The sequence below is a fragment of the Heterocephalus glaber genome, unplaced genomic scaffold, assembly GCF_053883595.1.
Source record: "Heterocephalus glaber isolate CG9 unplaced genomic scaffold, H.glaber_assembly_v1.0 deba00001479, whole genome shotgun sequence".
NCBI classification, from domain to species: Eukaryota; Metazoa; Chordata; class Mammalia; order Rodentia; family Bathyergidae; genus Heterocephalus; species Heterocephalus glaber.
This window is the reverse complement of record NW_028258316.1, coordinates 8,132,037-8,150,826: the sequence shown is the minus strand read 5'-3', so window position 1 is coordinate 8,150,826 and position 18,790 is coordinate 8,132,037. Positions and strand designations below refer to the sequence as shown.

General features: G+C 44.9%; 1 protein-coding gene across 6 annotated transcripts in view; it reads left to right on the top strand.

Moving 5' to 3' along the window:
- Garnl3 (GTPase activating Rap/RanGAP domain like 3) overlaps window positions 1–18,790 on the top strand; it is a 151,198-nt gene that overhangs the window by 15,470 nt on the left and 116,938 nt on the right. For 5 of the 6 annotated variants that reach the window (XM_004849334.4, XM_004849333.4, XM_004849332.4 and 2 more), the window contains exon 2: window positions 5,142–5,312. In XM_004849334.4, the coding sequence (XP_004849391.1) occupies window positions 5,170–5,312 (143 nt within the window). In that variant the 5' untranslated portion in view covers window positions 5,142–5,169. The remainder of the gene's footprint in view (window positions 1–5,141; window positions 5,313–18,790) is intronic. The other variant, XM_087182728.1, reaches the window with a different exon arrangement.

Sequence of the window (18,790 nt, the reverse complement as noted above, 5' to 3'; positions counted from 1 at the left end):
GACCTCACACCAACCTTGGTTTGAAAACAGGCACCAGGGCTGACTTTGCTTGGGTTACAGAGCGAGGAGCGTGCCAGATGGCGAGTGCTGATGGGTGGGTGGCTCCTCCAGCGCCTCGTGGAGTATGGCTGACCCAGACGGGGCCTCGTGTGCACTGCTGTTGCTTCCCTGTGGTCAGCAACAAACGCCAACAGCAAAGATGACCATGTTTCCCTCTCCCTGCATCATTGTAGGCCACTGTGCTGAGATTGGAGGTGCTGACGCACTCAGGCATCCTGGAAGAGAAGGTGGTCACTGCGTGCTCCTTGGGCTGTCCTCACTCCATACAGCCCATGTGTGCAGAACCCCTCCCCCAGAGATGCCCTGGGGTGCCCTCATCCCTCCAGGCCACTGTCCTCAAGAACACCTGTGCCGAGTCTCCCTTTGCTGCCCCTCTGCATCTTTGTCCCAGAGCCTTGAGAAGTGTGTCTGAGGGATGCTTTGGCCTTTGGTTCGGAGAGAGGCCTCCTCAGGGACTCATTTTCTTGTTGGAACAAGGCCACTGTCTTGATTTTTCTTCTGATCTCCACTGAAGTCTTCTGGTCAGTGCCTTTGCCATCTGCCCTCTGCTGCTGTTCTGCCTGGTCCTGTGCTGGTGGCCGTGGAACAGGAGTGGACCTTTATGTATTCGCTAATAACATGGGCAGATCCGCCTTGACCCCTTTTATCCAGGCTGTACTTTCTGCGTTCAGGCTGGAGGTCTGCCCTTTCAGACAGGGAAGGATCCAGAGGCAGTGGGCAGGGGCCTTCTGTTCTTCTGTCCCCCTTTCTCCCCAGGGCCCCACTGGAGAGTCTCTGGGTCAGGGTGACCTCCCATGACTCATGGCCCTTCCTTTGACAGGCTCACCTGTACTTTTGCTAAATACCTCTGGATAGGTTTACATGTAAAATACACTTACCCTTCTCTCAGCCCTTCCTCAGGCCAGGCCGCCCCTTCTTGTTAGAAAGCTAGAGCAATAAAGAAGCCTGCCCGCATTACGACAGGCACACAGGCCACAACCTCCCCGAGGTTGGCAGTGGTCAGAGTCAGGCCCTCAGAACAGTCTTCCTGTTTACAGCAGGTCTCCAGTTACGGTACAGACATTGTACATTCTCTTATCTCAGTAAATTTTCTTCTCTCTTGGGCCGAAAGTTCCAAGGAATTATGCTGCTGACCAGGGTGGCTGCCATCTTTGCAAGAATTTCCTCAACTGCTAAGTAATTAAACAGTGAAATGATAAAAGATAAAATATGTCAGAAGGTTAAGAGGAATATTCAGTGTTTCAGATTAGAAAGTTAAGCATGCACAAGATAAAAGAAGTGAATAAGTGAACCCAAATTAACAGTGATGACACAGAATCTGAACAGTTAGAAAATGAAGGTAAAGAATTAAATGAAAGTATAAAAAAGAACTCTAAGCATAAAGTTAGGGTAAAAAGATTAAATAGTGAGAAAGGTGTAAAAAAGCTGACATTTAAATTTTTTTTAAAAAATCTTAAAGATGAAAGGGCTTGAAAATAACACAGCATTGTATCTGAGGTCTAGGGGTCTGGCTTTTATCAGATAAAGAACTAAGGGACTGTAAACAAGATGCGGGTTATCTCATTCTATAATCTTCCACATTAAACATGCATTTTCTTGCACTGATGTGGAGAGATGTATTAGACCTACGGTTCGTTGGATGGTCCAGGCATGGATGTCATGTACAGATTTGCAGATGCATAGAGAAAGGAGTGATAGCAAAGAGACTTAACTGGAGAGGAAAGAAAGCAGAGGAAGGGATGTCATAGACACTTTTGGTCCCCCAGATCCCCTCAGACACCTGTACCATTTCTGTCCTCTCCTCTGTCCACCCCCTGCCCCTTACTCCTTCAGTGCTCCTCCAACCCCACACAGGAACCGCTTCTTGGTTGCCTGGCTCTCACACCCTCCGGCTACCTTGCACATATGCAAGGAGCTCCGAGATTGCTGTCACACCCGCCTGGGGCTCCCAGCCCACCAGTGATGGAGGCTGCAGGAATATGAGAGCCCAGCTCCTTGGCTCAGGGGAGGACAACTCTGAGGAGTTATTTGCCTCAAGCAGCACTGTCCAAAACATAAAACCAACTACATACAGAATTATATCTTTTCTATCAGCCCGATTAAAATTCTAGTGATTCATTTTATTATCATTCAAGATGTAATTGGTGTAAGAACATATTGATGACATGTTTTGCAGTGCTTCTGATTTGTACTACTAACTCTCCTCAGACCTGAGTATGTGTGACACTTACATTGGGTTGCCCACATTTCATTTGCTCCGTAGTAACACGTCACAAGTGGCCACCAAGCAGGACAGCAAAGCTTCAGTCTGATTGAATTGAAACTGAAGCCTTACCCGGCTCCTTCCTGCCCTCTGTCCTGCTTCCTTCATGCTCTCACTGGGTATCATGGCTTAAGTATATATTTTTTTTCTTTTTTCTTTTTTTTAATACCGGTAATAGAACTCAGGTCCTTGCGCTTGCGCAGCAGGCGGCAAAACCACTGAGCTAAATCCCCAGCCCCGTGGTTTAAGCATAAATATGAAGCATCCTCCACAGACTCCTGGATTAAGGGCTTGGTCCCCAGCGCAGCAGTGCTCAGTGGGGACAAATGTGAGGACACTGACATGGGGCCCAGTTGGAGGAAATGAGTCACTGGGGGTGTGGCTTTGAAGGGTTTATCTTATTCCCAACCCCTTCCTCTCTGCCTCATCCTTTCTGTCTCTGCTTCCTGACTGCCTAGATACAGAGCAGCTTTGCTCTGCCATCCCCCCTGCTACATTGGTTCTGCCTCCCCTCATGCCTCAGTTCAGTAAGGCCAGCTGATCCTGAGTGAAACCTCTGAAACCATGAGCCAAATAAACACCTCCTGCTTGAGATTGCTCTTACCAGCTGTTTTATCACAGTGTCAAAAACTTGACTAATATGTTGAGATTTTGAGAGCATTTTCTTAATTTTTTGCATGCAAGTATTACTGGGCTACTTAGTTTAAGGGCAGACTGGACTGAGAGATGCTGTCTAAAACAAACAAACAAACCCTTAATGATTCAGAAGACCAAAAAGAAAATGTATCTCTCCTCCCAAAGCTCTACTTCATCTTTACTTACTGTTTTAGTGCTAAGGCAGCTGTAAACTCCAGTGACTTGGGTCACCTTTGACTAAAGAGCAACCAAGCAAACACCAGAATGGCCTTTTGCCTTTTGTTGTAGGTAGACGGCCAGAGCCTTTGATGTCTGTCTAGTTGCTGTAAAGGTTAATGGCCTGAAGCCAGACTGGACAAAGATTAACTAGAAGTCTGGGTTTGGTGTGCAGCAGGTAGCTTCTCAGGCCCAGGAAAAGTGCTGAGGGGAGCTGAGTCTTCACTCACGAAGGATGAACACCAGGGAGACCTAGCAAGGGAAGAGGCCCAGGGACAGTTAGGGCTCAGGGGGTCTTGAATCCTATAGGAAGCATAGGTCACTGGATTGACTTCTGCTTATGACAACCCTCAGCCTCAGTCCTACTTGGCTTTACGAGAGCAGCTTGGAGTTGGCAGTGCCTGATGCCAAATACCCAGCAGTGGAATTGCTGCCCTGGACATCTAGTCTTATAGCAGCTGCAGCTCCCTGTGCGGACCCTTCCCAGATAGTACTGCCCTGAACCACTGGATCTCCTGTCTTTTGCTTTTTCAAAGTCTTTAAAGAGGACATTATAAAGAGCTAGGCTCCATGGTGCATGCCTGTAATCCCAGATATTTGGGAAACTGAGGCAGGAGGGTCACAAGTTTGAGTTCAGCTTGGGCAACTTAGTGAGACCCTGTCTCATAATAAAAAAGTAAAAAGGGCTAGGTTGAGAGTTGGAGCTCATTTGGTAGAGTTCTGTACTTGGATAGTATGTGTGAGGCCCTGAGTTCAATGCCCCCTACTGCCAAAAAAATAAAGACATCATAAAGAGTACCTCTTGACCACATGTTATCTAAGATTGCTTTTTATTTATCTCTTTCCATTTCCAAGTAATTGGATTTTGTTGGCTTGTTTTTCTGTCACTTGAGCGAGGTGAATGAAGGCACTGTTAATTGGCTCCAAAAATCATTCCCATCAAAAGGAGCAGGGACGCTGCAGCTCCTAACAAAGCAGCCCCTGCACCCCAAACGCCTTTCGTACCTTCCTCAGTGTGTCATCAGAGAAAGAGCAGGCGCACCCCAGGAATGCCTGAATTCTACAGGGGTTCACTGATGGCATACTATGTGCCATCACCCTGGACATGTGAGTTTTGATATTTTTGGTTTCCAGTGTTGTTGTTACTCTAAGCCCTTTGTTCTTGAATGTGTTAACTAGAAATTAGATAAACCAAGTACTGGACTACCCTAGTGATGGTCATGAGTTCCCACCAGTGTTCTCCAAAAGCAGATGACTTGGGGGTGCCTAGGTACAGCTTCCCTTATCAAATCGGTATTACTTTTTTTCTAAATAAGTTTGTGATTGGTTAAATGCTCACTGGATCTTTAGATCTATATTAGTCCACTTTTCAGTACTATAACAAAGTATCTGAGGCTGGGTAACTTTATACATGAATAGATTTATTTTGGCTCACAGTTCTCATCAAAGGGTGAGAGGCCACATGTGGTGCTGGCCTTCCTGCTAGCAGAGTCCTGAGGTGGCATGGGAATCATGGGGCAAGAGACGGACTGCACATGAGTCTATGCCTCCTGGTTTCTCCCCTCACAATAAAGCCACAGGACTTAGTGATGAGGGCTCAAGCCTGCTGACCTTATCTCATCTTAGTCACATTGCAAAGGCCCCTCCTCTGCACACCCTCTTCATATCTCACAAGGGGATTCAATTCCAACATGTGAACTTGGGGGACACACTTCAAACCCCTAGAAGAGTCCCAATGACTTAACCGTGTGGTAACAGCACTCAGAGCCCAGGGAGGCAATGGGATTTAGTCTGTTCCAGAGTAGCTCAGGGTCCCCGAGCAGTGTGGTGGAGCACCCTTTGTGGGCACCTGGGTCTTGGGAGGCCTCAGCTTCTGAATGGGCTGTCCCTGGGGGAGGGATGCCAGAGCAGGGCGAGGTTGGCCTTCTCTGTTTCTCAGCGCCTTTCCCAACTCCTTCTGCTTCAGCACAGCACTTCAGCCTCCAGGCCCACTGATGGATCCACTGACCAAGGGGTCCTGTGGGAGTCAGATGGCACAAACCCTTCTCTGGAAAGCAAAATCGTCTCTGTCCTTTGGCATCCAGCCCCTTCAGACGTGGCCAACGCAAGACCCTGAACTAGAGTCCCAGGTCAACCTGTAAGTAAGTAAAAGAAGCAGTGTCTCAGTTTGGGCCTGTGTTCACTGTAATTTGAAATCCTTCAGTGCTCAGAAATAATAACTTCTTACCCTTCAGGGGAGAGTGGGGAGGGAGAGGGAAGCAGGTTGGGAGATTGTGTTTCTGTTCTTGATGTCTTAATCATGGATTTTTTTCTGGCAATATTCATTGAGCGCCTACTCTGGCCAAGCTCTGGGTCAGGCATTATGAGCAAAGCAGATTCAGTTCCTATCTGCAGGAGGCTTACAGTTTCTGGGTAGATAGCCACTGATCAAATGATCACACAGGTAAACACTAATAACTATGCTATGTGCTATGAAATGGATTGCTTTGACTCAACATACATACGCAGAATGCCTTCCACGTGCCAGCAACATATTGGGGATGGAAGAGAAGATGTCTTCCTTACCCTGGAATATCAAGTCGTATATGCAAGGAAAAAATTCCATTATAGAAGAAGTTATAATAACTTTAAAAAGAGAAAAAACAATAATAACTATAACTAATATGTCAATAGACTCTAAGTCCCTTAGGATGTGACTGTATTTTCCAGAACCTCAGGCCTTTGTAGAAATATTTGATAATATTTATTGTATGGATGAAGAAGGTACTACAAGGGAGGGGTGCTTGGCTCTCCAGGAAAATTAAAAGCAACTAGGTATAACAATATGATTAACTTTAAAACAAAGGAAATGCTTGTCAATCAATGCAACAAGTATTTATTGATGCCTAAAGTAGCCAGTGTTTTTGTGAAGCCAAATCCTAGAGAGAACATGGATCAGGATCCCCTGGGGGAGCCTAAGAAACAATTAAGACTAAGACCCACCCACTGGCATTCTGATTCTGTGGGTCTAGAGTATGTGAAAGAGGACACTTTAAGATGCCTACCTTCAAGGAACTCACTTGCTAGTCAAATCTAGATTCAAGTCCCTGCCATAGAGATGGACAAATAACAACTCCAGTTGTGCTAGAAAAGTGCTGTCAGTGAAGGTGACCGGCTGGAGGACAGGGAAAGGGAACTCAACCCCACAGGATGAGCATAGGTCAGGCGGGAGGGGAAAGAGGCTGCTCTGAACAGAGAGAACATGCAGGAAGGCTGGCACCCCTGGCCATGTGTTTCTGGCAGTGTTGATAGGCATTAAACACACTGTTCTGAGCCTGGCCTGCGTGTAATAGTCACCTAGGAAGCAGATGTCTGCACTATCTCCCCAAAATTCTCAAGTCAGGGATGGGACACAGCACCAGTATTTTTTAAAAGCTTCCCAGGTAGCTCATCTATGGCAAATATTGAAAACTGTTCCTCTTAAAAAGTAGTCACCTGTAGTACAGTTTGTAAAAATAATTATGAAGCCCCAGTGTATGCCTAGCTAGGGGATCTGAACTTTCTTAGGCAATGGGAGTCCAAGCTTTGATGATCTTAAGATGTAATGCAATTTGAAATATAAAAGGTTTGTATAGTGTAGGTAAATTTGTGATTGCTGCTTCCCTAGTGGATTCAAAGGGAAACCAGTGAGAGTCTGGAGTCATCATGGCTTTTTAGAGTTACTGCACATCACCCATAAATAGCCTCTTAGGTGAATATGAGACCTGACTGTCTCCTTGATCTGGAATGGAACTTTGAGATTTCACTTCAATCAGCAGAGGGAAATACATCTATAAAGGGCTGCAGAGGGAGGGGAGGAAACCCAGGGCCTCAGCTACAAGCAGTAGAGCAGGACAGGGGGCAGCTGGCATCCTCCCCACATCACTCCTTAGAAGAGAGAATTGTGTGTGCAGAGAAGGTCTGAAGGTAACCCAAGGCCTTCAGCACTGGAGCATTAGTCATCAGAGTGGACCAGCCCGCTTGGCCTCCCTTTTAGACTACAAACCCCATGGTACATCGTGTCCCTGACGTGTCAAAGGGGTGGGCGATACTCCTGGAGAGCCTGTGAAACACAGAAAAAGCCACCTATACAGGTGACCTCCAGCCCCTATTGGTGGGTCTGGTTAGGGGTGGGGCTGAGTCCTAGTGATTGGCAGCCAAAGGACTGCCCAAGCTGCTGCAAGTGGGGCAGCAAGGTAGGAGCTGTCTGAACAGCAATGTCTTTGTGGAAGAAGTAGACTATGGGTTCTTAAGTTGTGTGTGCCTTCGCTGGCAGTCTCACCAAGTACCACATGGGAATGAGCAGGCCAGGCCAAGGGCTGGACTGCCGGGTCAGTGCCCAGACTTAAAACCTGATTCTACTGGGAATCAATTTGGAAAATGAGCTACAAAGATCTTTAAGAACCACTACCATTTGGGGAGGCTACTCATTCATTAGCACATTCTTTCAACAAATACAGTACATATTGATCGTTCATGTACCAGGCACTTCCCAAACACCTAAATGCATTTTCTTCTTTAGTCTTCACGCACACACACGCGCGCGCACACACACACACACACACACACACACACACACACACCAGTGAAGCAGCTACTCTTATCCCCACTTTACAAATAAAGAAGCTGAGGCCAAGAAAAGCTAAGACATTTGTCTAGGACATACAGCTTAAAAATAACAGTGCAGGGATTTGAACCTAGGTCTGACTAGCTCAGTGCCCATCCAGTAGACCTTGGTGAAATTGATGTACAATAAGGAGAAAAGTGTTTATGGGATGTCAGTGTCCACAAAGTATTTTGGTACTGTCAAGTGAAGAATCTGTTCATCCAGTGCTGGACACCAGCGAAGTTGACCCACCCAGAGCAGGGCCTTGTACTAGCTCTGTGGTAATAGAAGACCTGGGCTTCTGGTAGCTATGATACAATTTGCTGAGCACCAGTATCCTGTGCTGGGCCTTGTCCTAGGGACTGGGGCTGCAGAGAAGGTATTTCCTTCCACCTTGACTGGGAGCTCATACAACTGGTGTTACCTGGGGCAGTCCAAGATTCTCAGTGGAGGGAGGACTCAAAATTTGAGGACTTTCCAGGCAGAACTGTGAGAGACCTTCATGCACAGAGCAGACCATCTATGCAAAAGTGAGCCCCCAGGGCAGTAGGGAAACCCCAAACATTCTGATTTGGCTGGTGCTCCTTGAGGAGTAGTTAGCAGTGAGCTTGGGGAGGTCAAGAGAAGCCAGGACAATGGGGAATACAAACTGTTGGCTTGACTCTCTGGGTTGGGCATAGCATGATTAGATTTGCATACTGGAAAGATAACTAGTGTCAGTGGGCAGATAGATTGCAGTAAGATAAGTCTGGTGAAAGGGTGAGACTTGTTAGAGGAAGAGTTACTGATGAGTGATGGGAGTGATGGGATTCACTTGGGAAATATTTTAGAGGAAGGTTAGGATGACCTAGTAAGTGTTTAGGTAGTGGGCTGAGGAAGTGAGCCTTAGAGTTTTAACTCAGGAACAGAGTGATTGGTTTTGTCAATAAGAGGACCCTAAGACCAAACAGCACAGAATTCAAAATAGAATCAAATAGAGGTTATGGGATAAATGCTGTCAAGGCTGAAGAAGGACACAGTTGGATCTTTAAGAGTAGAGAGTACTTAGGAAAGTCTTTCTAATGTGGAACAGACCTTGAAAAAGGAGTAGAAATTTTCTTCTTTTCTTTCTCTTTGGTAGATTTTATTAGCCAGAGGTGGGGTGGGGGTATTCCAGAAAGCGAGATTAGCAAGGGCCAGGCACAAAGCAGGGACCCTTTTTGAGCTTGCTTGAGGAATAACGGATATCCTGGTTTGCCCCTTGTGTGATGCCACAGTAAAAAGTCTGCAAAGTCAAGCAGGGAACTTACTGTGAAAGATGTTGTGCTGAATCCTGAGGACATTGAGGGCTCTAAATGCTTTTTGAGATAGACAAGAGATGGCTTGAAGCTGCATAGAAAAATTCATCTCACAGCTGTGTACAGTGATGATACCAGGCTGTTACTAAAGGGATGGGCTAGGAAGAGCCTTGTTGGTTGCAAGTAACTGAAACCCAACTCAAGGGTGCAAGTGACAGAAACCCAACTTGCATCAGCTTAGGCCAGAAAGGAGAATGTGAAGGTGCATATAGCCAGACTAAGGAAAGCAATGGGTCTGGTTTCAGGGATTACTAGACCCAAGGCCTCAGATGCTGTCAAGTTGGGCTGTTTTTCTCTTATTTCCCACTTCCCATTTCCCATCTCCCTGCCCTGCTTCTCCCTGCCTGTTGGGCCTCCTTGCCTTTTCTTATCCATGGTTTGTCACCTCCTACAGGCTGTGTGGTCCCAGGCAGTCTGTCATGTGTCCTCACAGCTTTAGATTTTGAGGGGAAAATTCTTCTCTACCGGTTAGAAAAACCTGAGGGAGGGCTAACAGTGCCCATCCTGGCTCACAGTTCCCTTCCTGGTTCTTCCAGGGAGTGTCCCTTATCAGGGAAGAATCAATAGTTTCTTGACTGGTGAGAACACCCTTGGAAATGAAAAGGAGTGGGCAGGAGGCAGAAAGGATTTAATGGGTCGTAAAAAGCCAGTGGAGAAGATTCAAGGAGGAAAGGATCAGTCTGCGGCCAATCAAAAAATAACCTAGAAAGTTTTGTCAAAAATGTGGATCACAGGGCTGGGGATTTAGCTCAGTGGTTCTGCCACCTGCCTTGCAAGCACAAGATCCCAAGTTCACTTCCCCAGTACCAAAAAAAAAATGTGGATCACAGAACCTACTTAATGAGAATCCCTGGTGGTGGGACCAGGAATCTGCCTGAAGATGTCAAATGCCACACAAAGCCCCAGGATCAAGACAAAAACCTGCATTTGCTGCATATTGCAAACCTGCATATTGCATTTGCTGATCAGCAATCAATGGAGCACCTTTGAGCACCAGTGGCCTTTGGAAAGGCAGATTGCAAGACTCTCCAAGGCATTTCTCACTTTCCTTAACTTACAATGTTGCTTCCAGGCTGTTACTGACCATACATGAGATAAAATTTCTTCATAGATTCAGATAAAGCAAAAGAAGGCTGTTGGAAAACCGGTCACTCGAGTCCATTCTACCTTAAAAGGATATCAGCCAGGAGGAGAGGGGAAAAAGTTTGAAAGGTTTTTAATCTCTTCTGAATTATCTTCTAATTCTTGTTTCTAGTCCTTCCTATGGACAACTATAGGATACTATAATAAATTGAATTTCTAAAAAAAATCTATAATTCAGACTCAATCTCCCAGGTAGGCTGAATAAATTTGTAAATAGTTTTCTTTTGAGAAAATTTGCCATGTATTTTATTTTATTTTATTTTATTTTTTTGGTACCAGGGATCGAACTCAGGTCCTTGAGCTTGCAAGTCAGGTGGTGGAACCACTGAGCTAAATCCCCGGCCATGCCATATATTTTAAAAAGAGCTTGTCACCAGGGTATAATATTACGCCATTTTAAATTTAGACTTAAAAGCTTTCAAAGGCTTTGAAAGACCCTGTTTGTTAAAACAGAGGGCTGGAGAGTAAATGGTTTACTGTTAGGGGAGATTCTGTCCCCCTGTGCTTGCATTTCCATGAAGAAACCTCTCCACTCCCTTGGAGCAAAGAAGCTGGGCAGCTGAATTATACCCTGCTCCCTTTCCTCTCTCTTTTGGATCTCCTCGCTCACCTGTTCTCTTTCTTGCCTCCTGTGTCCATTTAGGAAAACATTTCTGAGTCTTCTAGAGGCCAGTGCTGAGTCTCTCTGTCCCTGTTGGAGCTCGACAGTCATGAGACAGCAGTTCCATGGCCCACCAGCTAGGCAGGCATCAGGCCCTCTGCAGAGCCAACTCTCCCACAAGAGGGTTGACCTGAAGTCTGAACTTGGGGGAAGCAGCAGGAAGGCCATTTGGCTGTAAGACTTAACCTCTTTTGCCAATGAAACCCTGATAGTAAGAAAATTCATATTTTTTTTTCTATTTGCCTGGCTCCTGTCACTAAATCTCAACTGGTTCTAAGCACAAATCAGGGGGGCTGATTTACTGATAAGCACCCAGAGTGCCAACAATTGGAAGCCAGGCAAGGATTTGTGTAGCGGGTCTGCTTTTTCTTTTTTTCTTTTTTTTTGGTACCGGGGATCGAACTCAGGACCTTGCACTTGCAAGGCAGGCACTGGAACCACTGAGCTAAATCCCCGGCCCTGCTTTTTCTTTTTTTATTCCCTTGTTCTTGCCCATCTTAACAGAGTCCCTGGCCCATCGAAAGTGCTCATTAGGTATTTGTTAGAGTAAGTGAAGGGCAGAGATGTTAGTGGGAAGACCACTGCAACAGTGGTCTGAGTGAAAGGAGAGACAGCAGAAATGGAGAGAGGGGGCAAGAAACTAAATGGCATGGTGGCATCCACAGATACTGTCCTCTGCAAAATGGCATACATAGGGCTACACATTGCAGCATTGTTAGTAAAAGCAAAATACCAGAAGCCATTTAACTGGGAGATTGGTTAAGTAAAATATGATATGTCTATTCAGTGGACTACTCTGCAGCCATAGGAAAGAATACAGGAGCTTTTTGGTACTGACTTGAAAGGATCACCAAGATACATTAAGGGATAAAAATAGCAAGGAGTAGGATTATGTGAAGTTATCGTTCATTATCCAGAGGGGATGGGCTCCGGGACTCTTCCCACTGCACTGCGGAGGTGTGTCCACTTGTCCAGACCCAGAGTGGACGCAGGCAGAAGAGCAGTGAAAATGAGGCCTTCATTCAGTCTTGCAAGGCTGAAGTCTGCTCTGCTGGCAGGCACACCCAGGACAGGTAGAGTGAGCAGTTTAACCCCTAGCACACAGGTCCCTTCCCCTAGTCTCTCATTGGCTGAGTACTGTGGAGGGTATAATCATTCTGGTGGCTGCCTAGACCCTTGGCCCACTCCCTCTACAAGGGTTTGGTGAATTTAAAGGCAAATGATTAACCCACAGTTGGGTCACTTAACTGCCTATACTTTTCTAGTCAGAGTTAGCATAGTGGAGCTATACTTTATTGACTCCCCCTTCCTCCTTTGTTTGGGAACCTTTTAGATATCTGACCTCAGTCATGTCCACAGGCAGGTAGGCAGTTTTGTCTACTAGTAGTTTTCAACTCAGAGTTAGTGACTATCTCGAAAGTGGACAACTTTAAGTTTCTATTTCTTACATGCAGATACCAAATCTGTGAATTATATAAGATGATGTCATTTGCATCTGACCTATGCATACCCTCCCATATACTTTAAGTCATTTTGAGTTTACTCACACTACTTAATACAATGTAAATGCTATACAAATAGTTGTTGTGCCGAACTGTTCAGGGAATGATGACAAGGAAAACGAATCTGTACATGTTCAGTGCTGATGCAATTTTTTTTTTCAAATATTTTCAATCTGTGTTTTGTTGAATCAGCAGATGGGGAACCCCTGGATACAGAGAACCAACTGTAGGATGCTACCATTTGTCTAAGAAAAGGGGAAAAATGAATGTGCATTTCTCTTTCTTTGTAAATGTATACAGCATCTCTCGGAGATAACAAGAAACAATCCAGATTGCCAGCAGGAGAAAAAATGGGGGACCAAGGGGGTAGGAGAAGGGAAGGTTTTCTCCTTCCTGTATACTCCAAAGTTTTGAAGCAAGTGAAATAATGAAATAAAGATACAAAGATTCAATCATAATTTTCAAAAGGGACACTGTGGAGAGAGCCGTAGCAGGGCCTGGTGACTGATAGCTGTTGATGTGAGAGAGATTGAAAATGAGCCTGAACTTGAGAGACTGGGAAGAGGGCCACAGTTCTCTGCTAATGGAGTCAGGAGTGAGTCTGATTTGCGGCACATTATGTTTTGGGGGCTACTGTAGCATCCACAGAACTGTGTCTGGCAGTTGAAAGTCTGAGTTTGCAAGTAGAGAGAAAGATCCTAGATGAAGGAGTTGTTAGTGCTGAGGTGATATTTGAAGGCTCAGAAGCAATGAGGTCCCCAGGGAGGGAGGTGGTCTGCAAGGGAGGGGAGGAAGGTGGACCTGATAGCGCTGTTCCAGATGACATGGAGTTGAAGATGGACTGAGGCATGTGAGGAGGACTCATCCATAGCTCCCCCATGTGACCTAGAAGCAGGCAGGAAGATGGTCTGGCTCTCCAAGAGGACACTGTGGCCCCTTTCTAGATGTCCTCGCCCCAGTGAGTTCTGCATCTCCTGCAGGAATAACTGCCAGAAGCGATCATTTTCCCCCAAGGAAGTTACACCATTACTGAGAATTGTATTCCTTTGACTATTCAAGTTTTCAATTCTTTCAAATTTTATATTCCTTCAGGACCAGCAACCCATTTTTGATGCTCACCTCAACTCCAAGAACAGAACACTTTGAGGACATGCTATAAATAGTGATTAGATAATGTTTCGCTTTTTAATCAGTACTTTGAAGAAGCAAAAGGCCATAGTTGAGCTGCCCTGCCCTGAATTCTCTTAGCTAGCATGGATCTTTATAAATCCCATTTTGGCCTTGGTAACAGGCTGGTTGTTCTCCTGTCATCTCCTTTAGTCATAAAGGCTCATAGTTTCAATATTTCTGCCTCCTATATTTCCTTAAGTTGGGTTTATCCCTTAGTATCTGCTATTCTCTCACCACCCTCTGTCACCTGGGTTTCATAATTTCATTTTCTTGGGAGACTATTTCCCAGTCAAAGCAACTTGGAAAGTAAACATTTTAGCAAATCTTTGAAAAATACAGTTTGACCTCAACAGCACAGCATGAGCTGCTTTCCTCCCTCTGTAGCCTGACTGCCTACCAGAAAACTGAGTGTGAATAAGCATGGAGTGGGTCTGAGTTGGTCCACAAACCTACCTTATAATACTGGAATCAGTGCAAAAGTAGCCTGGGGCCCTCTCCCTTCCTGGGTCACCTCAAGGCACAATTCGTGTCACTTCTGCAGCATTTATTTTTCTGTTTGAGACTACATTTTTCACATATTTGAATAGGCTATAAAAGGATCCAAATATTCTACCCCAAAATATGCCAGGCTGGCATGAGAAGTACTTGGAGCTGCAGGCAGTTGAGAAAAGACAAGCAGGAAAGCTCTCTTCCCTCCCTCTGTCTACCTAAAATCAGGGCATAAATTTCCCTTGGTGAGAGGATGGTGCCCCCTTCCCCTCCCCAAGATGAGTATGGCTCTTTTCGAGGGAGACTAGAAGGCGCAGATAGATCTGCAGGAACAAACCTCACTGACTGGTCCTCGTTCACCCTTGACTCCCCCATGTTCAGCTTTCCATAGTATATCACCCCCAGATCCCCCAGACCCCTTCCCCATGTCCAGTCGCTTCTCCACAGTAAATCACTTTGTTACGGTGGTATGTAGTCCACTATATAATGGTATATTTCTTTGGGGTTTCATTTCTTTTTTTGTGGTGCCCCTCCCCACCATGCATATAAATTTAAAGTAGGATTGAATGTTCTTTCTCTCCTGTTAATCTGTCTTTTGTCAGTTTGTCAGTTCTGGTGTAGGATACAAGAGGACTAAAGAAAACTTTTTCCCCCAACAACTCTGTTCCCCAAATGAGAAAGTAGACTATAGCAAATTTTAGCTTTCTCTTAGTTCCCTACAAAGAAAATTTTTCTGTGTTGTTGATTCTCAGGTGTTTGGCTTCCTAATGAGAGCTACAGATGCGCAGCTTCCATTTATTTCAATATTTATTGTTCTCAAACCAGACACCATGATAAGTGCTTCCTATGTCTTTTCTCATGAAGTTCAACAGGAAGTGCTATGATTATCAGGCAGCCTTTATGTACATATCATTTCTCTAAGCTTGTAAATACTAATTTGTCTAAGTTTTGGTTCAATTTTATATTTTATTTTATTTTATTTCTGTGGTACTGGGGATTGAACCTTTTGCACCAAGCTACATCCCTACCCTTTTGTTAAAATTTTGAGACAGGATCTCATGAAGTTGCCCGAGTCAGCCTCGAACTCATGGTGAGCTTCCTGTCTCTGCTTCCCCAGTGCTGGGACTACAAGCATGTGCCACTGTGCCTGGCTAAGATTTAACAGTTGTAGTTGACTGACTCTCCAATATTATATCAGTCCCACTTAAATGTATTACCTGTTTACTAAACAACACTATTCTCTAGACAAAAGAAAATGCCAGCTTCATTGTGAACTGACAGCTTGTGAGCCATGTCATAGTTTGTTCATTGTGACAGCTCCCATAGCATTCTCTTGTTTATTCAAATTTCTGTCGTTATATTAACCTCTGAAATGAATTTTTGAAATTAACCACAGGTAACATTTACAGTATTTCTATGTCTGAGTCAAAAACAAATTTCATGGATAAGCTGTATAATACATGTGAGCACAGGGACTGGCTCTCCAGGCCCGGTGCTAGAGGCAGTTATGAAAAGATTTGTGTGTTTGCTCTGTCCCTTCTGTAGGAACTTACGTGTAGAGCTGGCCTCACCCTTCTGCGTTGCTCTAAGCTCCTGTAAAGAAGGCAAAACCTAGAGAACAGGACCACTTTCAGACTTCTGAAAGAGTTTCCTGCAGAAATGACCTTAGTTCACTTTATATGACCTCAAAGTGCTGGCTGGCTGGCTTTCACTCGTCCATTTACCCATCGCTCAACAAAACCCTTCTAAGAGCTAATTCTGTACTTGCTATTATGTTGAGTGCTTAGGATTCAGCCTTGAACAGAAGCAACAAAGAACCTCCCATTGTGAGGTTTAAATTCTGGTGAGGAGATAGACATTGATCAAATATGGCCTTTGTAACTCCCAGCCTGGGGAGAAGGGGTCCAGAAGAAGAAGTTAGGAGAGAGCGCTCGAGGTCCTAAGGCAAGAAGAACCTCACAAGTTGAAGGAAAAGGAAGGAAAGAAGGCAGTGTGGCTGGAGGGCTAGAAGAGAGTGGGCTAGAAGAAAGCACAGCCAGACTAGACAGGTGGCCGGGGGTGTATAAGCGATGGGGAGGAAGTTAAGAAAAAACAAAAGGATATGGATGTAGGACCAGCTGGTAGAAATTAAGCTATGATGGATTTCAGCTCAATATAGGGAGAAAAAAAGTATAACAGGAAGCACAGAGAACCTGGAGGCACAGGGCATTGCTTCTTGTCACTAGTGCTGGTGAGGAGAGACTGTTGAGCCACTTTTCAAGTACCTGGCAGAAAGGATGCCCAGCCACAGGTAACAGGTTGGACACCGGATGGTCTTCAAGTGTCTGAGCCTGGAAGTCTCCGGAAGTCTCTTCCCACTCAGTGAAGGAGGCAGAGATGAGAGGGTTTCCTGGCGTTTTGTAGAGGAAATGCCTTTCACTGGCACCAAGTGGGTGAGGAAAGAGTGTGTCAGTGTTTCTCAGCCTGGCTGTAACAGACTTGCCAATAAAATGTATTTTGGCTAAAAATGCGGGTACATAGAGCCTCTCCTGAGGGTGTAGATTGAGGAGATCTGCAGTGGTAGCTTAGCATTTACATATTTAGATTAAAAAGTTACAAAGCAAACTGTAAAACTTCTCCAGGGAACAAGAGAGACAGTGTCATCATGGTGGTGAAGAATTTCTTAAGTCAAGAAAACAAAGACCATAAAGGAGAAGATTGAAACATCTACATTATTGTATCTACATGAGAATTTTAACATTTCTTCATGATCAAAGATAGGAGAAACAAATGAAAAACCAGAGTCTGGAAGACCGCCTCTGTAATTTATTAACCAAACAAGGATTGGTACTCAGAATATATAAATCCTAAACATTAGTTAGAAAAAAACCAACAAGGGGGTGGGAAAAAGATGTAGAATAGGCAGAGCCTGGAGAAGGTAGCCCAGATGGTGAGGAAATGAAGGAAGAGATGTCCCTTAACAAGTTAAACCATACCACAGTGAGACAACTCTGTGAAGTCTTTACACTGGAAAAACTGATGTTTGATAATAACAAGTCTTGGCTAGGATATGGAGCAGAGAGAACTCACAAACTACTTGTAGGCAAGTGAGTTGGTAGAAAAATAACAATGCTTACTCCATGACCCCACAGTTCTATTGTTGGTTATGTAATGCAGGGATATAGTTGTGTCTGTATTCAGGGGGATATTTACAAGGATGTTTATTATATTACTTTTTAAAAATTGGAAATAACATAAATGTCTAAAATAGGAGAATGGAGGAACAGTGGCATATTGCTACAGCAGGGTACTATATAGCGAGTTAATGCTGTCCAAATCGCAAAAGCATATTGCTCAATCAAAGAAATTAGTTGCAGAAAGATATGACTAGTATGTTACTCATGTGAAAATTTAAAACACACCAAAGTATAGTATATGGTTTATGAATAAGTACATAGGTAGTAGAAATACAAAAATATGAGCAAAAATATTAGCCCAGTTAGTTAGTGACTGTGTCAGAGAAGGAGCAATGGATATGGGGTCAGGGAGAGGTGCACAGGGATTCCAGGTGTCTCTGAGCTGGGCCGGGTGGTGTGTGCCTGTGATCCCACTAACTCAGGGGGCTGAGGAGAGAGAACTGTGTGTTCAGTGTCAGCCTGAGCTTTAACAAGTCGCTGTCTCTCAAGAAGAGGAGGAAGAGGTGTGTCTGTGATACTCATTACTTGATTCTTTATCTTGAAATATTTCATAGTAAAACAAACTAGAGGAAAAAATCCAGATGATTCTGATGTAGAACTAGGTTGGAGAACCAAGGTCTAGAATTAGTGCTTCTCAGATTTCAGTGGACGTATGTGTCCCCGGGAGATCTTGTTAGAATGCTGATTCTGTTTCCTTAGGCCCAGCATGGGCTTGAGATCCTGTATTTCTAACCAGCTTAGGGTAGCAAAAAGTCAGAAAGACCTTGATGCCCTCTACAACTCTGGCCCTCTAGAAGCCATGCAGGAATACTGCTCTGGATAGCGTGTCTCCCTTAGGGTCTGGCACAGTTAGGAGCAGATCTTATGGATCCCTGGAGGAAAACAGCCTGGAGAGACAGACTTGAAGAGCTTTCCCCATTGACGCAGGACTGCAGGTGGTTAGAGCAGGTGTGCAGCGACATATGGTGGCTGCTGAGCTTTCCCTTACGATATGTTTCTGCCTAGCACTTTTTGGTCATGTGTTTATAGATCCACATGGAACAGGGTTTCCCGAACCAAACCATACTCTGAGCTCCATTTTAACCTTACAGCAAAGATGCCAGCGTCACTGACGCACTTGGAAGGGGACCAGGTATGCAGACGGTTCACTTTGAGGAATTGTCTTGTAGGCAGCGTCCCCCAGGTGTCCGGATGGGGTCTGCTGCTGAGAAGAGTGTAGCAGACCTCCCAGGCTTTGCATGTGCTCAGTGGCTGTTTCACACCTTACTGGACTCACTTTGTATCCACAGTATTTTTGTTTGTAGGAAGTCCTATGGATATTGGATTGTTCATTCCTACTGTACAGTTAGTTCTGTGAGAGCAGGGACCATACATCATCAGGTTTAGCTCCTGGCACAGTACTTGGTTCCTTGTAACAGTGCTTGGTAACTGTTTATCGAATGAGTGCTTTTGTTTTGAGCCCAGGGTCTCACTGTGTGTCTCAGGCTGGCCTCAAACTTGTGGGCTCAAGCTG